This window comes from Macrobrachium rosenbergii, chromosome 56 (assembly GCF_040412425.1).
Source record: "Macrobrachium rosenbergii isolate ZJJX-2024 chromosome 56, ASM4041242v1, whole genome shotgun sequence".
Classification (NCBI taxonomy): domain Eukaryota; kingdom Metazoa; phylum Arthropoda; class Malacostraca; order Decapoda; family Palaemonidae; genus Macrobrachium; species Macrobrachium rosenbergii.
This window is the reverse complement of record NC_089796.1, coordinates 48,474,819-48,502,210: the sequence shown is the minus strand read 5'-3', so window position 1 is coordinate 48,502,210 and position 27,392 is coordinate 48,474,819. Positions and strand designations below refer to the sequence as shown.

Genomic DNA, 27,392 nt, shown 5'->3' with positions numbered 1-27,392 from the left:
TGAGAACAACGCTGTCTCCTGAATCAACGGCTGGCTTATGATGAAAGTGCCATTCAATCTGCAGAAAAAAAATTTTCCATGCTCTGTTTCTTTGTAGATCTTGCCTCTTTTCTTGTTTATGACTCTGGAGCATCATCTCTGATGTAGGTTAAAATCTGTACCTGAACTACTGTCAATACCTTCATTGGATTAAGCCAAGAGAATGAGCTGTAGTGGCAACATTTTCACTTTTCTGTGGTACTTTATAAGGCCACCTTATTCCTCGGTGATATAGCAAGACACTTTGAAGCACTATCACTGGCAACTTTCTTCAGAGCCATGGGACAAATACTAAAGGCACATATTCAAGACACTGAAAATATGTACACAAGCACATATATGAATACACTGGCAAGAGTCAGTGAGCCAGGTGGCTGAATTCTGAACTATTTGCAGAATAGCATGTGAATAAGGTAATTTTAAAAATACTTTCAAGTTTTTAAATGGTTTTATACATTACTGCACAGGTATAGGAATATTTTTTTCTGTGTATAGGAATATTTTTTTATATCTTCAGTGATCTAGCACTGTTTTTTAGTGATATTTGTGTTTTAACGAGTTTAAAGCATTAGTTCCTGACTGATTTAGAGTTAAAAAAAATGTACTGGCCCTAGAGAAAAGGCTGAACTGTTTCATTGAGCTTTTGAAGCTAAGCAATCAGCTGAGGCTGTCCCTCTCCCCAATACTTGCCATCCTCAACCATTCTTACCAAATTTGCATTTTGCTCAAGGGATCATACAAAAATTCTGGATAATCTTGATAGCTGGGATGGAGAAGACCCTGATGGTTTCTTCCTTTTGTTTTTTAAAAAAAAGTTTTTAGTGTATTGTCTCCCTAGATTAGTAGATTCTATAGATTCTATATCTGCTTCTGCCAGAGATTTGTCTCTTTTAGATGGAGTAGTTCATGATGGTAGGTAGGTTTCTGTTTCTTAATATCAGCCATTATAACTTGGGCCATCGACGGATGGTCTCTTGTTTGTCACTTTTTCATGGTTCATGGTGGTAGGTTTCCATTTCTTAATATTAACAGTTATGACTTGCACCATCGACAGATGGTCTCTTGTTTGTCACTTTTTCTTGGTTCACGGTGGTAGATTTCCGTTTCTTAATATTAACAGTTATGACTTGCACCATCGACGGATGGTCTCTTGTTTGTCACTTTTTCTTGGTTCACGGTGGTAGATTTCCGTTTCTTAATATTAACAGTTATGACTTGCTCCATCGACGGATGGTCTCTTGTTTGTCACTTTTTCATGGTTCACGGTGGTAGGTTTCCGTTTCTTAATATTAACAGTTATGACTTGCACCATCGACGGATGGTCTCTTGTTTGTCACTTTTTCTTGGTTCACGGTGGTAGATTTCCGTTTCTTAATATTAACAGTTATGACTTGCACCATCGACGGATGGTCTCGTTTGTCACTTTTTCATGGTTCACGGAGATTTCACTTTTTCTTGGTAGGTTTCCATTTCTTAATATTAACAGTTATGACTTGGACCATCAACGGATGGTCTCTTGTTTGTCACTTTTTCATGGTTCGGTGGTAGATTTCCGTCAGTTAGATTTCACTTTTTCTTGGTTCACGGTGGTAGATTTCCATTTCTTAATATTAACATTTATGACTTGCACCATCAACGGATGGTCTCTTGTCTGTCACTTTTTCATGGTTCACGGTGGTAGATTTCCGTTTCTTAATGTTAACAGTTATGACTTGGACCATCGACGGATGGTCTCGTTTGTCACTTTTTCATGGTTCACGGTGGTAGGTATTTCACTTTTTCATGGTTCCACGGTGGTAGGTTTTTCTTAATATTAACAGTTATGACTTGGACCATCGACAGATGGTCTCTTGTTTGTCACTTTATCTTGGGTCACGGTGGTAGGTTTCCGTTTCTTAATATTAACAGTTATGACTTGCACCATCGACGGATGGTCTCTTGTTTGTCACTTTTTCTTGGTTCACGGTGGTAGATTTCCGTTTCTTAATATTAACAGTTATGACTTGCACCATCGACGGATGGTCTCGTTTGTCACTTTTTCATGGTTCACGGTGGTAGGTTTCCGTTTCTTAATATTAACAGTTATGACTTGGACCATCGACAGATGGTCTCTTGTTTGTCACTTTTTCTTGGTTCATGGTGGTAGGTTTCCGTTTCTTAATATTAACAGTTATGACTTGCACCATCGACGGATGGTCTCTTGTTTGTCACTTTTTCTTGGTTCACGGTGGTAGGTTTCCGTTTCTTAATATTAACAGTTATGACTTGCACCATCGACGGATGGTCTCTTGTTTGTCACTTTTTCATGGTTCATGGTGGTAGGTTTCGTTTCTTAATAATAACAGTTATGACTTGCACCATCGACGGATGGTCTCTTGTTTGTCACTTTTTCTTGGTTCACGGTGGTAGGTTTCCGTTTCTTAATATCAACAGTTATGACTTGCACCATCGACGGATGGTCTCGTTTGTCACTTTTCTTGGTTCACGGTGGTAGATTTCCGTTTCTTATTATTAACAGTTATGACTTGCACCATCGACGGATGGTCTCTTGTTTGCCACTTTTTCATGGTTCATGGTGGTAGGTTTTCGTTTTTTAATATTAACAGTTATGACTTGCACCATCGACAGATGGTCTCTTGTTTGTCACTTTTTCATGGTTCACGGTGATAGGTTTCCGTTTCTTAATATTAACAGTTATGACTTGGACCATCGACAGATGGTCTCTTGTTTGTCACTTTTTCTTGGTTCACGGTGGTAGGTTTCCGTTTCTTAATATTAACAGTTATGACTTGCACCATCGACAGATGGTTCTTGTTTGTCACTTTTTCTTGGTTCACGGTGGTAGATTTCCGTTTCTTAATATTAACAGTTATGACTTGGACCATCGACGGATGGTCTCTTGGATGGTCACTTTTTCATGGTTCATGGTGGTAGGTTTCGTTTCTTAATTTCTTAATATTAACAGTTATGACTTGACCATTTCATAGTTCACGGTGGTAGGTTTCCGTTTCTTAATATTAACAGGATGGTCTCTTGATTGTCGTTTTTTTCTTGGTTCATGGTGGTAGATTTCCAGTTCTTAATATTAACAGTTATGACTTGCACCATCGACGGATGGTCTCTTGTCTGTCACTTTTCTTGGTTCACGGTGGAGATTTCCGTTTCTTAATATTAACAGTTATGACTTGCACCATTGTCACGGATGGTCTAGATTTTGTCTGTCACTTTTTCATGGTTCACGGTGGTAGATTTCCGTTTCTTAATATTAACAGTTATGACTTGCACCATCGACAGATGGTCTCTTGTTTGTCACTTTTTCATGGTTCACGGTGGTAGGTTTCCGTTTCTTAATATTAACAGTTATGACTTGCACCATCGACAGATGGTCTCTTGTTTGTCACTTTTTCATGGTTCACGGTGGTAGGTTTCCGTTTCTTAATATTAACAGTTATGACTTGCACCATCGACGGATGGTCTCTTGTCTGTCACTTTTTCATGGTTCACGGTGGTAGATTTCCGTTTCTTAATATTAACAGTTATGACTTGCACCATCGACAGATGGTCTCGTTTGTCACTTTTTCATGGTTCACGGTGGTAGATTTCCGTTTCTTAATATTAACAGTTATGACTTGCACCATCGACGGATGGTCTCTTGTCTGTCACTTTTTCATGGTTCACGGTGGTAGGTTTCCGTTTCTTAATATTAACAGTTATGACTTGCACCATCGACGGATGGTCTCTTGTCTGTCACTTTTTCATGGTTCATGGTGGTAGGTTTCCGTTTCTTAATATTAACAGTTATGACTTGCACCATCGACGGATGGTCTCGTTTAGCACTTTTTCATGGTTCACGGTGGTAGGTTTCCGTTTCTTAATATTAACAGTTATGACTTGCACCATCGACGGATGGTCTCTTGTTTGTCACTTTTTCTTGGTTCATGGTGGTAGATTTCCAGTTCTTAATATTAACAGTTATGACTTGCACCATCGACGGATGGTCTCTTGTTTGTCACTTTTTCTTGGTTCACGGTGGGAGATTTCCGTTTCTTAATATTAACAGTTATGACTTGCACCATCGACGGATGGTCTCTTGTCTGTCACTTTTTCATGGTTCATGGTGGTAGATTTCCGTTTCTTAATATTAACAGTTATGACTTGCACCATCGACGGATGGTCTCTTGTTTGTCACTTTTTCATGGTTCACGGTGGTAGGTTTCCGTTTCTTAATATTAACAGTTATGACTTGCACCATCGACGGATGGTCTCTTGTTTGTCACTTTTTCATGGTTCACGGTGGTAGGTTTCCGTTTCTTAATATTAACAGTTATGACTTGGACCATCGACGGATGGTCTCTTGTTTGTCACTTTTTCTTGGTTCACGGTGGTAGGTTTCTGTTTCTTAATATTAACAGTTATGACTTGCACCATTGACGGATGGTCTCTTGTTTGTCACTTTTTCTTGGTTCACGGTGGTAGGTTTCCGTTTCTTAATATTAACAGTTATGACTTGCACCATCGACGGATGGTCTCTTGTTTGTCACTTTTTCATGGTTCATGGTGGTAGGTTTCCATTTCTTAATATTAACAGTTATGACTTGCACCATCGACGGATGGTCTCTTGTTTGTCACTTTTTCATGGTTCACGGTGGTAGGTTTCCGTTTCTTAATATTAACAGTTATGACTTGCACCATCGACGGATGGTCTCTTGTTTGTCACTTTTTCATGGTTCACGGTGGTAGATTTCCGTTTCTTAATATTAACAGTTATGACTTGGACCATCGACGGATGGTCTCTTGTTTGTGACTTTTTCATGGTTCACGGTGGTAGGTTTCCGTTTCTAAATATTAACAGTTATGACTTGGACCATCGACAGATGGTCTCTTGTTTGTCACTTTTTCTTGGTTCACGGTGGTAGATTTCCGTTTCTTAATATTACCAGTTATGAATTGCACAATCGACGGATGGTCTCGTTTGTCACTTTTTCATGGTTCACGGTGGTAGGTTTCCGTTTCTTAATATTAACAGTTATGACTTGGACCATTTATGGATGGTCTCTTGTTTGTCACTTTTTCATAAGTTGTATTTTAACAGAGATCTTTCACATTCACAACTGATTGCTGATTCCCTTTTCCTGCCGAGAGTGGTCAGATTTGCTGAACAGCAGCACCAAATTGAAGTATGGTAAACCCCCAGTATTTGCGGGGATAGATACCATAACCCACCGTGAATAGCTAAAATCCGCAAATACTTGACGCCCCCCAAAAAATTTCTTATGCAGTAACTGCAAATGTAAACAGGTCAGACACCAAAGACTACCTATAAAAAAAATTATAACTGCCTATATAATGGTTCCAACACCAAATGCATACCTTAAACTATCAACTTACACCAAATATACCTTAAATTGTCATCCTAAAAATGTTAATATTTTAAATTCATCTTACAACATTAACCTTAAAAATAAATGGCTTACAGCTAAGTGTGAAAGCTAAACTCAGTTTTCCCCTACATTCAGTCAGAGCCATTTTCTCTCATAGAGTACTGGGGCTGTCCCATTTTATTTTTACAGAACAGGGGCAACACTACCAATTCACAAGTTCAGTGTGAAATTAAATACACTGAAAAACATGAAAAATACACTGAAAAAAAATACTGTACATTCTATGATATTATGCTGTGTTTACGTTAATATTAATATCTGAAAATTAGTGTATCATGTTTTTATCATAAAAAAATTATTTCATCATGAAAATAACATCAAAATACATTACATTCAATCCATTACATTCAAACAGAGCCATTTTCTCTAATAGAGTAGAGTATTGAGGTTGTCCCATTTCTTTTTACAGAGCAGGGGAACACTAGAATAAATACATAAAATAAAATCCATTTTAATATCTGAAAATTAGTAAATCATGTTTTTATCATAAAAAATGTATTTAGTCAAGAAAATAACATCAAAATACACTAATTAGTGAATATATCTCAACGAAAAGGTCCGCAAATTGCCAAATTTTTTGCGAATAATTTGGAGATATATTCCACAGAAAAATCTGCAAATCGGTGAAGCCGCAAATTGCAAGACTGCAAATAGCAGGGGTTAACTGCAAATGTGCCTTGCTGTTGAACTTCTCAGTTCCAGAGATCCTTTATTCCTCACACTGTTGGACTGTGGAACAGTTCCCCTGAGGATGTTGTGCAACTGGAATGTCAGTACTTCAAGCAAAGATGCAATACATTACTACTCTAATGTTATCCTCCTTGCATTTTAATATATTTTTATATTATTGATTTTTTAATTCATTTTTCCTTTTTAATAAGTGAGATCTCTTCTTTCTGTATTTCCCTTTACCTTCTCTTACTTCCTAATGAGCACCATATTCTTTGGAAGCTTGAATTTCAAGTCAATGGTCCCTGTGGGCTTGTTCCATATGAATACAGTTCATCTTTAGAATAGTACAGTCAATCCCCGGTATTCAGAGCACCCATGAAGGAAAGAAACTTGTTGATGACTTAAATTACATTTACGAAAGACAGAAAACAAAAGCTGATGGAATGAAAAAACATATTGGAAGTGTGAAGTGAAGAGTTGCAAAGCATGCCTGTTAATGTATAAGCATGCTTTGCAGCTCTTCATTTCACACTTTCAATACAGTAATTCTTTTTACTCCATCAGTTTTTGTTTTCAACTTTCGTAAATATAAGTTTCTTTCCTCCATGGGTGCTCTCAAAAGTGCAAGAGATGCATTTTAAAGAATGTCTTTACAGTCAACCCCCCCTACTCGCGGTTCAGGATTCACAGCTTCACCTATTCGCATATTTTTCTGTGGAACTTATCCCCGAATCACTCGCAAAAAATTCGGTAATTCGCAAATTTTTCATCGAGAAATATTCACTAATTATTTTCAAGTTATTTTTGTAACTAAATACATTTATGATAAAAAAATGATTTATTAATTTTCAAATATTAATATTAAAGTAAACACAGCAAACTATCAATAAAATGTATTTTTTAAATGCATATTAAATATCAAAGTACTGTATACAGCACTTAACTTCCTAGTGTTTCCCCATGTACTGCACAAAGAAAATGGGACTGCCTCAATACTGTATGAGAGAAAATGGATGTACCTGAATGTAAAAGGGTAACTTGAATAATTTTCACACTTAGCTGTAAGCCATATATTTTTATGGACAATGTTGTAAGATGACTTTGAAATGCTATTCAAGTGTTTTAGATGATAATTTAAGGTATATTCTGTGTAGGATGATAGTTTAAGGTATACTGTACATTTGGTGTTTAAACTATTAAAATAAGCAGTTATAAATTTTAGAGGGGGTCTTTGGTATTTGAAATATCAAAATATCCAGTTATAAGCATTTTTAGAGGGGGGGGATGTCACGTATTCGTGGATTTTCGAATAGAATATGGAACTTAGGCCAAAGCCTAAGCACTAGGACCTTTGAGGTCATTCAGTGCTCCAACAGAAACTGACAGTAAACACGTTTGAAAGGTGTAAGGAGGAAAACCTCACAGTTGCACTATGAATCAATTGTTAGGAGAGGGTGGGAAGCAAGATGGAAGAACGAAAATATGAACGGAGGTACAGTTAAAAGAATGAAAGGGGTTGCAGCTAGGGGCCAAAGGGACGCTGCAAAGAACCTTCAGTAATGCCTACAGTGCACCACGAGGTGCACTGATGGCACTAACCCCCTACAAGGTGAAAAATCACTGTTTAGCATTAAGTGCATGATTATTTTAAGACTTTTATCTTAATGATAACACGTACATTGTGTTAGTATTTTACAGCAACTTCCTATATTCTTAGCTGCCCTGCCTCATAGTCTTCAGTAACTTATATTTTGTCGAGTTTAGCTCTTGTGATTATCAAATTCCAGGCAGTTAAAGCATCAGTCAAATTACGGTATTTAATGACTTACAAACACCTTCACGTAATGGAAATTGCCTTGTTTTGTAAGCCACAATGCACTCTGCGAGTAACATAAATTGTTCAGTTTATTCCTCAGTGAGATATCATATACTTTGTGTGCCACAGAGACTTAAATGAACAAATTATAATTAAAGATCATTACAAAGTAATATCAGTTTGGGTTGGAAGGAGTATCCTATTAACATAACGTAAAGCATCTTTTCCGACTTCTTGATTATCAACATTCGCACCCGAATGAAGGTGCATATGTTATCTTCCGTGGGGAGCTAGAGGCATGTAGTTAGTTTGCCTTGAGGAGGCGGTCTAAATGATAATACAGTGTTGGTTTTAAATGATATCCCCTTTACTAAAAATTGTAATTACAATAATGGTCTACAAACTCAATGCGTAGCTAATAGCTCAAAAAAATCGCTAACTTGACAGTTGACAGTTTACAATGGGAATTTGACAGCTGGGTGAGTGAGCGAGGCAAAGAGATTATTTGCGAGTTCTAACTTGCTCACTTTAAATGATGCCAATTTTAGACAGGGGTTCATGTGCTTTAAGGTTGCCATTTTCCATGATTTGTATTTCGCCATTTTTTATGATTTTACTGGCTTTTGATGGTGCCAATTTACGCTTTTGATTTTCTGTTAATGGGGGTGAAATTTTAATGGTATTCATTTAATGTACGAATGAACACAGCAAATGAAGAAAAAAAGGGGGTGAGAATGAAGTTCCAATTATTACAAAAGAAAAGAATTAAAACAGGCAAAGGGGACGGGACATCGCTTTCTGGATAGCGGGCCACAATCCTTGTATTACAAAAGGTGGCACTATAAGCCCAAGGGCGCGAGTCTAAGACTCGAGATTATTACAAAAATCAAAAGAGAATAAATGACATATTCAGAATAGCCAATGAGGGTAGAATAAAGGTAATTATTACATATGCCAGAATTATACTCCATAGCCTGTGGAAGAATGCTAAGGTCATTTCTTAGCCCAAGGGGCCACAAAGGTAACCAGAGGGCACGACTCCTCTGGAAGGATCAGTTGCCAGCATCTACACTCATGGCACTGTGCCTTTTTTGCACTCGTAATAGTAATAACAGATGGTAATGGCATATTGTATTTAAATGCCTCCTGCTGCGGTAGGCAATAAAGGGGAGTCATAAGACTTATGCAGGTGGCCTAACTACCAATGACTTTGCATTTGCAGAGGTGATTACATAAAACGGGGGCCTAGGCAAGGCATGAGCTTGCATGGGTGTGTTGGGTGTTCCCACGTGTAGAACAAAAGTAAGTAGTAATCACAGGGAGGAAGGAGATGCTATAGGAAAGAATAAGGAAGAGCATTACAAAAGGGAATGAAGAGAACAGTGGAGGACCTTGACATCCTCTTTCTGGATAGAGGTGCCAAGATCTTCGGAGGATGAAGGGGTGGCACTGTGCCAAGTTGGCGCAGGTGCCAGGAGAGCTCGGAAGCTCTCTTTAAGCTACCTGGAATTATCCACGCCCATGGTATTTCCTCCATGGACCTCTCCTACGTCAATGGTTGTTCTCAGCCGGGGAATCAGGGAATCCAAGCCCGGAGGCGGTATGTGAGTGCCACCTGCATCGGCTTCCTTGACAGCTGACCCACGGACCTTCTTTGCTAGTTCTACCATGATCCATTGCAGCTCTTGGAGTTCATCGGCCAAGTGAGAGATGGCAGAATCCTGACTCATCATTGTGTCTGCGCCGGAGTAAGACAGAGAGGAGGTGGTCCGGGGGTAGGGGGGCCACGGGTTGCGAGGCCGCACCTTTAGGTGAACTTCCGCTGTGGATGGGAGGAACCGCCTTTCTTACCAACGCTGATAGCGGGGCCAGGCCGGGAGAAGAGAGGGGGTCCTGAGTTGGATCCCTTGAATGGAGATCGGGGGCATGCTCTGGCGCTGGCACTAAGGCAGGGTCAGGCACTATCAGTGGGTTCGTGTGCTCGTCGGTCAAGACGGACAGAGCTTGGCACTGCTTGGTGCATTCAAGGGGCACTGGCAGGGATTTGGAATGGGGTTTAGCATCTCCTGGAGGGAGATCTGATTGGGACCCTGGCACTGGCACTGAGGCAGGGCCGGGCACTGGAAGGGGATCGGGAATTGATCGAGAGGGCCACTGTACATCGTACTCAGGTGGCACTGGTAGGAACTTCACGTCCTTATGGTACACAGGGGGCACCAGTATTGACGGGGGAAAGGTGGTGGAGGATTACTTGCCCCTGAGGAATGAGTTGGGGAATGTGGACTCCTGGATTGTCATGACTTAGGTGGGGACTGAAAGTCCTGTCCCAGGAGGATGTCATAGCCTCCAGGAAGATAGCTTGCTACTGCAAGATTGCAAATTTTAGACTGATGAGGTCTTGTGACTCTCAATTGAACCGTAGGGTGTATCATTTTAAAGTGATTTACTCCCTCGATTGTGACGAGTTTTCGTCTGTTGATGATAACTCCATAGGGAACTCTGTCCCTTCATATGAGGGAGATTTGCATGCCAGAATCATCGAATGCCTTGACTCGGCGCTCGGGGTAGCTGCCCTGGGGAGGGGCCACATATATGGGAGGGCCCAAGGACTCGGAATTCGTGATGGCCAAGGCGACGGCGGGAGTATTTTATTTATTATTTTTAGGGCATTTTGCCCCTGTGGAGGGCGCAGGCGAGTTATTTGGTGGGTTTCTGGGAGAGGATTTAAGAAATGCTGTTTGCTTGTTTTGGCACTGCTCAGTGGAATGCCCGACTTTCCTACAGAACCCGCACACAACAGGTTTCTGCGAGTGCCCATTCTTTGGCAGAGGGGCGCCAGCGAGGAAGAAGGGGGAATAGATTTTCTGCCCCACTGATCCCTCCTGAGGGTGGTGAGTCTCCCATGTATCAACTATGCGGCAACACTCTGTCAGTGTCGCAAGGGCTTTTCCTACTACGTGTGTGGCCAGAACAGGAGGGGAGTAGCGCAGGAAATGTTCTAACTTAAACTTCTTGAGTACCTCAGCTGTGCTGGTGGCCCCTTCGGATTTGAGCCATTTTGCTAGTGCTCGCTCTGAGTGGTACGCCCAATCTGACCACGTCTGGCCAATGTCTCTTGTCTGCCCTCTCCATTGTCTCCTCCAGCGCTCGGAGGTGATCTCATATGCCTTGGTGACAGCTTGGCGTACGACCTCCCAATCTCTCCGGTCCTCCATCTGTTGAAGAAGTCACATTTTTGCATGATAAGGCACCATGTTTCAAGGCTCTTCAGACACAGGAGCTGCTTCGAAACAGTGGTATCGATTTCTTCTCGTCAAGTGAATTTCCAGGTAGCTCCCCTGACCTTAATGTGTGAAAACATTGGTAGTATCTTAAAGGATCGTGTTGAAGCGTGCACAGTGAACTATGATGGTATACCAAGCCTCAACGACCTGCGAAGAGAGGTGACTGAAGTGCTCGGGGAAACGGAGTTTGAGTCTCAGCTTTTTTGTGATTTGCTGAAATCATACCCCTCAAGAATGCAGGCTGTGGTACAGGCAGATGGAGGCCACACAAAATACTAAATACTCAGGGAGAAACTTAAATAAATACCTGTTCTGAATTACTTTTGTTTTTGTCCAAATCAATTTTAGTTTATGCTGTAGAGGGGGGGGGGTTCTAATCTTGAAACATGCATATATTTATATATACATACATACATATGTATATGTATATATATATACATACACAGTACATACACATTCATGCAATAATTGAGTGTCGTGTTATAGATGAAATACAGTACTGAATTCAAAGGCACTTTCACCTCACAGGCATAAGCACCTTACTGATGAGAGAAGTCTTCGCTTCCTTTGAGCAAAATCTTAAAACTTCCATGTAGAACAGAGGAAGGTGAAAAACTGATATCTAGGTCCTAACACAGCTCCATGAATTGGAAACCGATGCAGTGAGATCCCAAGAGCCAGCCACAGTATATGTGATACGCTTCCAAGATTCAGTTGTCGTTTTAGATTTAAGTCAGCACATCGCCTCGTTGGTTGGTTCCTATGCGCTCACTCCGCAAACACAGTTGCAAGCAAAGTACAGTGTGTGTGTTAGGTGCAGAGCTATTTAACTTTAAATACCCTATAAGCTTTCTCTTATGTCTTTTAGTCCCCTTTCCAAAAAGCAATGACTTTTCTTGATAGCATACCCTACCATAAAAGTACTGGTCACTGGATTCATCTCCAGCAAAAGGGAGTGAAAGAGGACAACTTGAACTACGCATCACTTAAAACTAAAAAAGAATAATCAAACAAATAACGGTTGAAAACCCTTAAGTTTAAAGAGAGAACCGAGACAGTAGAAAATGGCAAATCTATGGACAAGACAGTGAGACAATCAATGCCAGAGAAGAAGAATTAGCAGGGAATGCCAGCAATGACATCACGGAATGCCCGTGGTAAGTACCAGATGGCTGGGAGAAAGACGGCTGGGTGGGAGAAGGTAGAGGGTTCTCACATGACATCACTATGGAACATGGACGATAGCTGGAGCCAACTGCACAAAACTTCAAGAGGCTATTGCCGAGAAGCAAGAGCCCAATCTAGCACAAAGCTTGATTAACCTAGATAAATACGCAGTGGAAGAGGAAGAGCTGCTAGTACAAATATGAACGTATTAAAAATGCGAAAAATACGAGGCGATACAGGGGAAACTAAGTAAGAGGGCGATACAGGTCAAGTAAATGATTAACAAGAGAAGAATTGACGCACAGCACAGAAACTACTGAAGTAAAGGTAATACAGTATATCTATAATCCATAGATAGTTCCACATAGCTCCACCAGTTCACGCACACACATCACTATCATTCTCTCCAAAATATGATATGTGAGCCAGTAAACGTCAGCACTAAACTACCAAATAAATCCTTTGGAGAAAGCATCGAATTTGTGCAGGAAGATGGATGAGATGGTGAAGGGCACAGACCTTGGCCCCGAGTCATGCTATGGTTCCCTGTCCAAGACAAGGAGCAACAGACACAAGGCAGTCCAGAAGGGCAGACTACAGACAAGACACCAAGGCTCTGACACCTCTCTTGTGGGGGAAACCAAACAAAAAGTCGATCACTACAGGGGGAACGCAATCTTCACCCTAATATATGTGGTAAAGTTTCTAACCAATGAAAGATGAATATTTCACAATTACCTATCATTTTTCTCGTGAACCACATAGGGAGCATAAGAAGGTGGAGCACAGGGAATGAAAGAGGAATTAACCTATCAAGCAATGGAGGAAGAGGAGAAGCAACAGCAGAAGAAAATGGAAAAGACTGAGTAGGCTTAATTGCCCTTACAAATTGTCTTCTTAATCTATGGGCATCTCATATCTTCCAATACTTAACAAAATTATCCTTCCTCTCATCAGATCACCCCTTTTTTCTACACAAAAAGAAAACCACACTAGTGCCTCAACAACTAGGCTAACACATGCGGCTATCAAGCACAAACGAAACATGCAGTTTACACAAACTCATTCCTATAGAGCCTAATAATTTCATCTGTGCTTGCTGTAGATGACAATAATGCAAACACAGAAAATAAGCTCAATACTGCACAGGAGAAAATCAGCCAGAAACAGTCAAAATGACTACTACAGTAATGCCATTTCACATCGCCTGTGCAAGGGCATGGCATGAAGAATTCTGAAAAGATCATACACATTCCAACACCCCCTCATGGAAAACAGGTGATTACAGTGTCCAAGCATTAGCCTAGCATTTTTTTTTTTTTTTTTTTGATTGCTGATCACACCTAATGGCGCGAAGATATAAGCTAACTTTAACAGTATGCAAGATTCATTCCAAATAATTATAATTCAAACTAGATTTATATAACCTGTCCCCTACTTTTGTTACTTGGAGGCATTTAAGTTTTTTAGAGTCCTTCCACATTTCAGATTTGTTCCTTTGGGATGTTGAATTTGTGGACGGTATATAGATCTGTGGCTTACCATTATTTTCACTTTTGCTATTTACTTATTTCAGGATGAGGATGGATCTCTGCTATTGTGCATTTGATACTCAAAACATTGGACTCCTTTGGTCTCACTGAAGTACCAGTACAGTTCTCAGGTTCATAATTAACATTATTTTTACTTTGGCATGGGGGAGGATGATGGGGTTCTTCCTCTCTTCCATATTCAATTTTTACCAAATTCCTTTTCTTGAAGCAGAGACTATCTGTGATGCTTCTCATATAGTGGAAGATGGTAAAGATAAGGGTAGATTCTCTTTGCCAGCTGCTAACGCATCTATTTTAGGAGCTCACTGACCTCCTTTTGGGGAGAGTGCTCTTGCCTTGACAGGCTGAGCGCCTGGCCCAGAGGACTGGGCCTCTACCTTGGGGAATGGAGCAACTGCTAGGAAGGAAGATATTGACTGGATCCTTTGTGGTGTTAACCTTTACTGGACAGCATGATCATACGAGGAATTATAATAAGTTTTAGTTGAATTTAGTGGGAAAAATGTTCATATCACTTCAATGGGCCATAAATGACTTATGGCAACTGTAGCCGGTACAGGAGAGACATATATCAGTAAGCCTTGAAATTTCATGGGGGATGTACTTCCTCTCTGTAGCTCCAGGATGTCTTTTTATTTATTTGCTCAAAAATATACCCAGGGAATGCTGTTGGTTTTAGATCTTATCTTTTATGATAGTAGTTCAGCTATTATTGTAATTTTGCAAAGTAAAATGCAAAGAAATATTAGCATCTCCCCACCTCAGTAAATCTTGTATATATTTTACAATAATTTGTTACGATACTGTATGAGCTGTAATTATAATTTTACAAAACAAAATAATTATAAAAAACATGTATAACTTTGCAAAGTCAGCATATTTTTACGAGTGTCTTGGAAGAGAGGCCCCACACAGGGTTGTAAATATTCACTTTCAACTTCCCGTGGAAGGTACAGAATATTTTTTAGGATTTTTTTCTTACACCATGTGCATTTGCATATCTTCCTCTTTCCAGTAATTGTTTTCTCTTAAATTGGCCAACCTTAAAGTTTGCTGAGTCTGGGAGTGTGCATAATATATATTTAGCCTGTCCTGTAAGGGTTAAAGAGTAAGGAATTTAGAGCTCTAGCCAGTGCCGTTTCTAGCTATAGGCAGGCTAGGCGATTGCCTAGGGCCCCCAAGCCACCAGGGGGCTGCCCGGGTAGCTTGGAAAACTTAAATTTCACAAGCCACTTGGGTGCCTCCCGATTTCCTTTGAAAATTTTTAATTTTCAAATTTAAAATTTGAAAATTTAAAAGATTTTATCATGTGCACCTTATATTATATGTATACCTATGACAATTTTCATTTATTAGCATTTGTGTAATTAATTGCAATTGTTGACACTACAGCTTTCTGTGCTATATAATTAGTTAGACCCATCATTCCCATTAAGGGAACTTACACCCTATATTTTAGGTAAAAATGGTCGTCAAACCAAAATCTAGATAAGCAACCCATACTATAGACATTGTACTTTCAGTTTCGGTGGGTTTTAGTGCCTTTGCGCGCGCTCAGTTTAAATACCACCCTCCATTTAAATGCCACGTGGTCATTCTTGACTTCTGTCAAAACATTACAGATCGCATTTCCTTTATTACTTTCAGATTTTCTTATCACTATTTTCACAGAGCATTGGTTAATGGGGAAAAGATAAAGCGGACTTGGCTTATCTACTCAAAAACAAAAAATACCCTCTACTGCTTTTGTTGTAAATTATTTTCAACAAAGGAACACAAATTAGCGGCAGAAGGACTGACAGACTGGAAAAACTTAGGTGCACTTTTGAAAAGTCATGTAAGCAGTCCAGAACATGTCACATCACACATGGCGACCTAGAAAAATTTACAGCTCCATTTGCAAACTGGAAAGACAGTAGACCAAGCTGAAAGGACACTTTACACCAGCAAAATAATAGGAATTTTTCAAAAGAGGTGGAGCTGCTTGCTAAATTTGACCCTGTCACGAAGCAGCACACTGAGCGCATTGAGAGTGGCCAGTTCAGTCGTTCCAGCTATCTTGGAAATATCATCCAAAATGAACTTATTGCCTCAATCAGTGGGAAAATAATGGACACAGTGGTGACTGAGATTAAACAGTCCAAATATTATTCAGTCATTTTGGACTGTACTCCCGGTGTAAGCCACCAAGAACAGATGTCAGTCATCATAAGGACTGTCAAAATGGACAAAGCACCAGAAATCAAGGAACATTTTATCGGATTTCTTGTAGCTTCAGAAACAACAAGTCTTGGTTTGTCATCACTGATTTTGAAGAAACTGATGGAGCTGAATATTCCCTCTGATGATTGCAGAGGACTATCATATGATAATGGTGCCAACATGAAAGGGAGGAACAAAGGAGTTCAAGCCAGACTTCTTGAGAAGAACCCTTGTGAACTTTATGTTCCATGTGGGGCACATTCCCTAAACTTGGTGGTATCTGATGCAGCAACAGCTTCAACAGATGCCACCAGCTATTTCGGCAATGTACAGAAACTGTACAGCCTTTTTTCAGCATCGCCACAAAGATGGGCAATCCTAAATGAACATGCCACTGTTGCACTCAAGACTTGGAGCGACACCAGGTGGGAGAGCCGTATTAACAGCATAGAGGCTGTGTGGTACCACGCCTCTAATATAAGGGAAGCTTTGCTGAAGATCAGGGAAGTGACAGATCCTCTGACCAAGGTTGAAGCCCATAGTTTGGCAGAAGAGGTGGGGTCATACCGATTTCTCATTTGCACAGTCGTATGGTATGACATTCTACAGCATGTGAACCATGTCAGCAAGCTCCTGCAGTCTCCCAAAATGCAGCTTGATGTGGCAGTTGACCTCCTCACTAAAACAAAACCATCTCTGACTAACTACAGAAGAACTGGCTTTGCTTCAGCTCAGGCCTCTGCTAAAGACATGTGTGAGGAAATGAATGTCGAGGCTCTACTCAAAGAGAAAAGATTAAGAGGCACAAAAAAGCACTTTGCTTATGAAGCCCCAGATGAGCCCATTGCAGATGCCACGAAGAGGCTCGAAGCAACATTCTTTAATGTTGTTGTTGACACAGCCATTGAATCCTTAACTGATAGGTTTAAAACACTGGGTGAAGTGAGAGACAGATTTGGAGTGCTGTTCAATTTCCAAAAACTGGATGATCAGGCATTAAGCAACAAGTGTGACAACCTCTGCATGACATTAAGCACTGGAAATGAAAGTGACATTGATGGAAAGGAACTGGCTGTGGAAGTCAAAAACTTGCCAAGGTTACCCTCAGATGACATGATTGCTCTTGAGCTCCTCACCTTTATCCACAAAAAACATTTGGAGGACCTGTATCCCAATCTGTGGGTTGCCCTGAGAATTGCCTGTACTCTGCCTGTGACTGTGGCCTCAGCAGAGAGGAGCTTCTCAAAGCTGCAGCTCATCAAGGCCTATCTAAGGTCTTCCATAGGACAGGATCAACTCACTGGTCTTGCAATAATTAGCATCAACCATGAGGTGGGCAAGCAGGTGTCATATGAGGACATCATTGATGACTTTGCGAATAAAAATCCAGGAAGCAGAAATTTTGAGGACAATATATTGTTACTGTGAATAATGTGAATTATTAGTTGTTTTTCTGGTAAGTGTGTGACTGTGATGTTAATTAAGCATTATTTTAAGTGTTGGTTTTTTTTGTTATCTTTGCACTTTGAAATAGATTTGAAATTAGTTTCTTGCATCTTAATAGACCATCTAAAGGGCTAGGAATCGCTTCATCACAGTTTGACAAACCCCTCAGGGATATATGAAGTACCTACCTACCTATCTATCTGGGGCCCCCAAACAGCATCTTGCCTAGGACCCCCACAAAGCTAGAAACGGCCCTGGCTCTAGCATATCTCTTTGCTTATCCCATTTGCCTTCTTGCATGAGCATGCTATTGTGCTTGGTATTTGTTTTTATTTATTGCTGCTTGCTTGAGTTTAAATTCTTCACACTTTTTATCACTGGGTTTGTGATCCAAGTGACAGTTCACACACTCTGGAGCAACAGAGCATCAACCATGCATGTTCAGGGGCCGAGCAATTATTACAAACTTAGAATTTTTACACTCTCTTAGTGAGTGGCCAAAACTGAAGCAGTTAAAACACTGCATAGATTTTGGGTGGGAGGTTCTTATCTCAATGTTTCATTTCCAAATGTAACATAGGATGGTAAATTTTACTTATACTTTAATTTACATTTCCGAATTATCCTTAATTCATTTATTTCTTAGTACAGTACAGATCTTAACCTGCTTACACGGCATCGCACATAACAGTAGTACCTTTTTCTACTGTCTTAGCTAAGAGCAACTACAATGGTCTTATGGCTATAAAAACTGCAATAACGGTGCAGATACAAACACAATTTCTACTGAAAGGGATATCACAGGAGAATTTCAGTACCTACACTTGGAAGTGTGAAAGGGAGGGCATAAGAGAAATACTTATGCTAAGTGGAGAACTGCATGTAATGCAGCTTTCCAATTAAATATTTTCAAAACTTCTCTTTTTTTAATTTTAGAAACTGACACTTCACAGATTTATGGAATCAAACTAAGGGTTGCTGGGAATACAACTAAAGTTTTTGGTATTCCTTTCAAGGTGGCTACAGGCAGTTGTTTCCCACTATCAAGACAATGATGCCACATCTGTTATAAGGAGACAGTCTGTAAACAACCACAGTACCAAGCAAAATGCTTCAACATACATATCAATAACTCCTGCTCAAATATAGCCAATAACAAAGTCTACAGTTACTATTACATCACAATCACAGTAACGTCTGAGAAGTCAACTTACCTTACATAGGCCCAAGCAGTGAGCATTAATAGAAATATTCCCATGCCTATGTTGCACATACTGGCAAAAGAGTACATGCCAAGGAGTCCAAAGACTCCTGACATAAGGTAGAAGAACATAAGGATACAAAACAGGGTTGCTGGAGTTCTCGCTGCCTTGAAAACATTTTTGGCTTCATTCTGCTGCGAGTATTTGAGGAACATCTTTTCAATCTCCTGTAATATCAAGATGATCATGTATCAGTCAGTTGATAATATTATAGTTACACACAAAGCATATGATTGCTTGTGATCCCTCATACACACATACACATGCACACATAATTTTATTCATATATTGTTCAATCAATATCATTATAATAATAAAAATAGTGCATCTTGAAAAAAATGCAGTTTATGACTTAAGAGAGAGCATTACTTTTAAAAATAATTTGAAGACATGCTTTCTCCAAAAAACTAAGCCATTTGTTATCTTAGTCATCTAAAATTGCTAAATATATTGATGATTTTTGCATTCCTATCCAACATAACTCAAGTGACAACACAAATCAGATGTATGGTCTTTAGTCTAACCTAACAAATGCTACCACTTAAACTTCTGCAAGGATATAAGAATTGTTTTCCTGTCCTATACCATACTTAGAGCCGAAGATTGTAAAGAAAAGAGAGAAAATATTGTTCATAATAATAATTTACTGTTTGTGCAGACAATTACTCCCTTTCAGTTTCTAATCTGAAATAATGCAAATATAAGATACCTTCCCAAAAACTCCTAAAACTAGACACATCATCTAAAAGTTGTAAGATACAGGATATTGGTTCCTCAAAATAAAACTGCTCGCCTTACAAAACTATGAAAAGTCACCTATTCTAAGCTTCTACAACAATGCTATAATGGACTTGTAAAATGTTCACAATCCTAAACAGCAACTTGAATATCAAAAATGTCCACCAACTAAATTTTTTGTAAAAATATAAATAAAATTCAAATCACTTCTGATTGATATTTGAAGACTGAATATGAAAAATGACATAGCAAAAAAACAGTTCTTTACAATACTTTAATAAAGTTCAATATAGTATCCAAAACTTGTGAACGAAGACTTAAATCTGGAGTTACTTCTCCTTTCCTGGGTCAAAATGTATTAAGAATTTAGATTTTTCACACACACTACAAGCCTAAATAGTTTTTAGTCCAACTTAAAATAGTTTTTAGTCCAACTTACCTCTGTTAGTGTATCTTGATACCTTTCAACAACACTTTGATTTTTTCTACCATATTTGTTCTTTTCAAGGTAAGTCTTGATTGCCCGATCTTTTGCCTTGTTGTGCTCTGCTTCCATCTGGACTGTCTTGAGGAAAGGCCTGTCTCCACCCACTAGGGCTTCCATTACCTCCACATAAACTTCCTTACCTGCCTCAAGGGCTGCCTGGCTGCTAGCCTGAGCAGCAAACTGTAAGAAAATTAATATACAGTATTAATGAAAAGAAACTAAATTCTTCAGACAGCAAATATTTGAAAGAAAGAGAGAGAGAGAGAGAGAGAGAGAGAGAGAGAGAGAGAGAGAGAGAGAGAGAGAGAGAGAGAGAGAGAGAGAGAATGTGTGTGTACTTATTGTCAATACCATACGTGGAACTGAAAAAAATCAAGAAACATTCACAAAAAACTGGGCTACAAGTTAACTACTGCTTCAACTTCGCATTAAACAAAAATTCACCAAAACTTATTTAATGACCAACAATTCGAAAAACATCAACAATTCACTGGGTAAACTTATCATCATCTCCTCAGGGAAATTCCACCTCTTAAGTCTTTCCTGTGCTTTATCTTCCACAAATCTCACCTCACCTCCAGGCTCCCATCTCAGTTTTCATCCACAAAAGTTTGGGTACACCATTTCTCCTTCTGCAATGGCCACTGCCCCTTCCATACTTTTTAATGGCTGAATTAACATTATCCCAGCTGACAATATCACATACTGATTTCCCCCAAAGGTGGTGTGAAGGATATGGCAACGCTGTCTTCCTCTTGTCTTCATCATTATATCATCTACATATATAATCTCCATAATTATTTTATACCTCTTAGTCGATCCAGCCCTCTGGCTGACAAAATCTTTTAGATATAGTTTCATTGTACTGCTATGATTCATGTCCAAATAGCAAAACAGACTGCATTAGACTAGCCTTGAACCTGGATATGGAAGTAAGATTTCCCAATCTTTTACTGTTACACAGTCTCCCACTTAGGGGGAGGGATGTAGGCCTAACTGCCAATCACACTGACATACTGACCAAGGGTGGCACCTGGGTAAACAGCCTCCTCTCTCTCTCTCTCTCTCTCTCTCTCTCTCTCCATCATAAATCATGGATAATTTCCATCTTTTGATATTTAACGTAAGAATAACTTTTCTCTCTCTCTCTCTCTCTCTCTTTCCAAAGTTATTCTCTCTGCCATGAATCATGAATAATTTCCCTCTTGATATTTAATGTAAGAACTGCCCCTTCCCTTCTCTCTTTCTAAATCTGTTCTTTCTCTGTAGTAATTCACAAATAATTTCACTCCTTTGATATTTACCATAAGGACAACCCTCCCTTTCTCTCTCTCTCTCTCTCTCTGTACTGTATAGATCCTTTAATGAAATATGAATTATTGTATCAACATAAAAATATGAAACCAAAACTCCAGGAAATTCATGAAGCCATCATCGAATGGCATGCATACATGTGTACTGTATGTGTTACAGTTTGCTTTGACGTAGGATCCATGATGACATGCTATTGCCTAGAAGGGTTGGAAGTAGCCAATCACACAGCAGGGTACCAACTTTGCTAGTTGCTGATTGGCTTGAAGCTCCAATGCTTTGTGAGGGAGTTTCTCCTCTTTTTTTGATTGATTTTAGTTTAATGCTTACTCATAATGTTATTCTTATTACCTAGTTTTGTGAATTAATCTGTATTTACCTTTGTGTACGTACTGTTACTAGTGTATTAAATATTTTTGATGTGCATATGTATTTTTGTTCTCTCTCTCTCTCTCTCTCTCATAGGGGTAACTTGATTAGTTTTCACACAGCTGTCAGCCATGTATCTTTAAGGGTAATGTTGTAAGATATGTTGTAAGGTAACTTTGAAAGGATATTATAGTGTTTTAGGATGATAATTTATGATATATTTGGTGTTTGACCTATTAAAATAGGTAGTTATAAGCAATTTTAGATGGGGTCTTTGGTGTTTGAATGATTAAAATGGGAAATTATAAGCGTTTTTAGAGGGAGGGGTTCCAACTTATCGCTGATTTCAACTTATCGTGGGTGGGTGTGTTCCCTATCCCTTGCAAATACCAGGGATTAATTATATATATTAGTATTTATTAAGCACAATGTCCTCGTAACTTCATGATTTCTTCACAATTTAAGAGTGCACTGTGGCTAATTAATACTAAATATAACACCAATCTGGGTTCACAATGGTTTTCCATTGCTTCTCAGTGGTTTTATATACAGGCAGTCCCCGGTTATCGGCAATCCAGCTTTATGGCCGCTCGTGTAGCAACGACAATAACTGGATTTTCGGCACCAATATGCACCGATCAGCGGTTATCGGAGCTGAAAATCTGCAGTTATCAGTGCCAATAATCAGGGATCGGCGCTATATCACCAATTTTCAGTTCTCGGCGATTTTCAGTTTTCGTCACACCGTCCGGAAAGGAACCCCCGCTGATAACAGGGAATGCCTGTGTATATGTCTATATGTATATAAAGTGAAACCCCCATATTCACGGGGGATGCGTACCCGCCCCCCATGAATAGCTAAAATCCATGAATACTTAAAACCCCTCTAAAACACTTAGAACTGCCCATTTTGATAGCTTAAACCAAGAAAAACCCTGTAAAAATGCTTTTACCTGAGTATTTTAATAGTTTTATCACAAAAACTGCATTTATTCATGAAAATTATACAGAAATACAGTAATTAGTGAATATTTCTCAGTGAAAAATACAGCGAATGGGCGAATTTTCTGCAAAAAATGGCTAGATATGTTCCACAGAGAAACCTGCGAATGCGTGTCCATGAACCATGAGAACGCGAATACAGGGGTTTACTGTACACACACACACACACACACACACACACACATATATATATATATATATATATATGTACACAGGCAGCCCCCATTTTTGGCGTGGGGTTCCATTCTTGGCTGAGTGCCGACAACCGAAAATCATCGATAACTGAAAATCACTGATAATTATGGTAATAAATAGCATCTACGACATCGTAAGCGGCAATAACCCGCTTATCAGTGCCATTAATCGATTATTGGCATCGATAAACTGCTTTCCGATGCTGATAAACCTCTTGCTGACGCCAAAAATTGCTTACCGCTGCTGAAAATATGGTTACCAACGCCATTACCAAGTGCTGTAAAACCAAAACCACCAATAACCAATGCTACCAATAAGCAACAACTGCCTATATATATATATATATATATATATATATATATATATATATATATATATATATATATATATATATATATATATATATATATATATATATATATACAGGCAGTCCCCAGTTTCGATATGGGGTTCGTTTTTACGCCGCATCGTAAACCGAAAAATTGTTGAAAATCATCAAAAATCCTAAGAAAACCTTACTTTTAATGCTTTGGGTGTATTGAAAACGATGTAAACTGCATTTTTATTGAGTTTTCATAAAAAAAACTCAAAATTTTTATTATTCTGCCATTTTGGAGCCATATTTCCTCTGTCGGATTGGCGTACGAGGAGTCGTAACCCTGGAACATGCATCGTAAACCGGGAAATAATTTTTGATGAATATATTTGAAAAGTGTTGTAACCTCGGAACATCGTAAGTCGGACCCGTCGTAAAACCAGGGACTGCCTGTATACATATTATACATATATATATATATATATATATATATATATATATATATATATATATATATATATATATATATATTATGATTAGCAAGAATTCGCTAACAAGTTGCCCCCTCTTTGTTGTGTTTCATTTACTGCCAGTTGCCGTAATCGATAGACCATCTGTCTATCGATTTAGCATGGTCAGAAAAACAAGGGTTTAAAAGATTAAGGCTCTCCTTATTAAAACAGAACTTTCCTTCGAGGCAAAAGTAATCTGTCTTGGGCATTTTTCTTACAGGCAAAAAGCCTCCCCTGCGGGCAGCAGGTGCAATGAGTCAAAACCCGTGTTGGACGCGCCCCCTGCCCCATAGGAGGGGATAAAAGGAAAACCCACAAGGTCTCGACACACACACGCGGGCTGGAAGACATGGAGTGAAGACGCCCTCAACACCTGGCCCCATCGATGCCCTTGCATCCTACCCACGTGGCCCTTTCCAAAGTATACTTTTCCTCGTGCCCTTCGACCGTATTACAAGTGTTCGCTCCACCGTTGGCCTGCCTCGAGCCCACACGCCATTGCTGGGAGTTTCGAGGAGTCCCCATCGCCTTGCCCCTTTACGGAAGCCCTTGCATCTCACCACGTGGAAGAAACTCGCCCTCGAAATTGCAAGTCATCCACGGACTGCCTTCACGCGCCCTCGGAAAATCTGCTAAGGTAAAGTGCCCTGGAAGAGCCCCATTTCAGTCACGCTTTTGTCTCGTAATATTTGCTTAAAGAGAAAGCCAGAAATCACCCTTGTCTAATGTCCGTGCGCCTCTTGCATCGGCAGTATTAATTCTTTATTACTCCTTTGGCACCCTCAGTGCAGCTTTTCATTATTCTTTTGTCTTTTCATTACTGGCGTATAATGTGCATATCTCTCATTTCAGAGGGACCCTATTTCGTGGAAGCTTCTCGGACTGTGTCTGAATCCCCAGTTTCATTCAATCCGTAGGGAATCCCCTTCAGGATAGTAATCTACTTGAGTTCCTCTTTCCCGTACTGATATCATTTATGTAAATACACTCCTTTAAATTTGCCCACGTGTTTTACGTAATATTTCCCTCAGTAACAAGAGCCCTATGCTCATATGAAATTCTCCTTTGTTTTTCTTTTTTTACGTTTTCCTGGACCCACGAAGTCAGAATTACAAGGCTAAATTACCTTAAATACCTGTCTTGCTATTTCAAACTAAAACTGGCGTAAAAAGATCTGGCCATAGATCTCGTTTTGCAGTTGCAGTTCCCTAGTGTTCCTTTATTGCATTTGCAACGTGCCAGATCAGCTATTAGCAAAGCTAAGCTGGGTACGAGACAATTACGAACCTTTTGTGTAAAACCAGCACACAGATCCAGAAATTCCACGTAAGTAATGTGTTTATCTTAGCAAAACCTTTTTACAATCGTGACTGTTCCTAGGAATTAGAAATAGGGACGCATGTATTCACTGAGAGAAAAGAAACGTCGTATTAGATTCGTTAATGCATGCCTTTCAGGATAGGTAGTTAGGAAATAACCAGTGCTAACCATCCTTTGCTTCGAGAAATAGTGCGAAATTCCTCTGTGTTAAAATCCTTGCCATATTCTTGCTTCGAGGAATAGTGCAAAAGAAATTCCACTGTGATAACTTTTTACTTCGCATTTCGAATTAGCGAACTGTTATTTAGGGCGAATAAAATTCCCCGTGGGACACGAGTGAAGTCAGCTTGCATTGCTGAAATTCTCTCAGTGTAGTTAGAATTCGAGTTAGGTGTTAGGAAAGTGAAATTTAAACTCCGCTTATAGGGAAATTACTAGGCCATTGTACGGTTATCCTCTCAGACGACTGGGAAATTCCCCGGAATCCCAGACGGTGTATAAATATATGGGTTCATTCACACAGAATCTAAAAATAACTCCGGTGTTGGCCAGACGACCTGCACCCCACCCCACCCATGCCCGCGTGTGTAGCATTTTTTTTTCTCCCCATTCATTTCCCAGCAAACATTTTTCTTTGGGTTTCCCGTTAGTAATTTCTAAGTCCTAAGGGACGAATCGTATTTCAAGTCCTAAGTGACTCCTAAAATTCTATGTCAAGACGTGGCGAGAATTTCTCCAAATTCCAGTCCTCAGAGACTCCTAAAATTCTCGTCAAGACGTGGCGAGAATTTCTCCAAATTCCAGTCCTCAGAGACTCCTAAAATTCTACGTCGCACGTGGCGAGAATTTCTCCAAATTCCAGTCCTCAGAGACTCCTAAAATTCTACGTCAATGACGTGGCGAGAATTTCTCCAAATTCCAGTCCTCAGAGACTCCTACTAAAATTCTACGTCGTCGCACGTGGCGAGAATTTCTCCAAATTCAGTCCTCAGAGACTCCTAAAATTCTACGTCGCACGTGGTGAGAATTTCTCCAAACAGTCCTCCGGGACTCATACTAAACTTCTATGTCGACGTGGCAAGAATTTCTCCAAATTCCAGTCCTCAGAGACTCATACAAAAATTCTACGTCGCACGTGGCGAGAATTTCTCATTCCTCTGGAACCCAAAATTAAGTCCTTTTGAGACATTATATAGTGTAGTTCACACACATCTAAGCCCTTACGGGACTGATCATTCTAGTTCGTTAGAACAACTCCTTAACTTCACGCTACAGCCGGCCAAGTCCGAGCGTGACAAAATCCAACTATGTCTTCCGAGACACATATTAAAATTTGTTCGCCAAGAACAACCACGTCTTTCCCAGACATATCAAATTTTAACAAAAGTCTCCTCAGACTTACTAATCACCTGTCTTATTCAGACAGATCCATTCTCCTGCAGTCTGAACAATTGAGCGTTTCAGATTCCTGCAATTGAGTCTTTTCAGACAACCTGAGTCTTTTCAGACATATCCTTTACCCATTATTCCAAGATGGCTAATACCAGAGCCCAACAAAATGAGGATTTCAAATTCTACATGTCCGCTGGGAAGGACATGGGACTATCGGGGCAAGATCTGAGAGCATGGGTTCAAGAGCGAGTGGACGATGCCAAGGCGGAGAGAGCAAGAGAACGTGAAGAGAGAGAGAGAGAACGTGAGGAGAGAGAGAGAGCAAGAATTGCCCAAGAGCAACGAGAGGCAAAAGAACGTGAAGAGAGAGAGAGGGAACGAATTGCCCAAGAACAACGAGAGGAGAGGGACAGAATTGCCCAAGAACAACGAGAGGAGAGAGAAAGAATCGCCCAAGAGAAAAGGGAGGAACAAGAATGGGAAGATCGAAAGCGACAGCGTGCCCATGAGCTCCAGATGCTAGAACGACAGCACGTCACCCCCCCCCGCCCCCTGCCGCGGGAATGAGTGCCCTCAGCCAAGCTCACTCGTTCATGCCAAAATGGACAGAGTCCGAACCCTGAGGTATGGCTTGAAAGGGCGAGCGAGTCCTGGAGTGCTGCGATCTCTCCCCCGGAACTCTCCCTTGTTCTCACTAAATTCCTGGGCGGAAAGGCCCTCGTTGCCTACCACGCCCTTCCCGCGGGACGATCGGGGAAACTGGGAAGCCGTGACGCCAAGCAGTTACGGCGTGCGAGATTACCCCCCGAAGTGGTGGAGGAGACGTTGGAGAGAGCAGCCCAGAGAAGCAGGCCAGACTTGGTCCGAT

General features: G+C 40.1%; 1 protein-coding gene across 29 annotated transcripts in view; it reads right to left on the bottom strand.

Annotated features, from left to right (window-relative positions):
- atl (atlastin GTPase) overlaps positions 1 to 27,392 on the bottom strand; it is a 496,293-nt gene that overhangs the window by 45,948 nt on the left and 422,953 nt on the right. For all 29 annotated transcript variants that reach the window (XM_067100861.1, XM_067100852.1, XM_067100868.1 and 26 more), the window contains 2 exons: positions 20,060 to 20,287; positions 18,835 to 19,049 (listed from right to left, as the gene is read on the bottom strand). In XM_067100861.1, the coding sequence (XP_066956962.1) occupies positions 18,835 to 19,049; positions 20,060 to 20,287 (443 nt within the window). The remainder of the gene's footprint in view (positions 1 to 18,834; positions 19,050 to 20,059; positions 20,288 to 27,392) is intronic.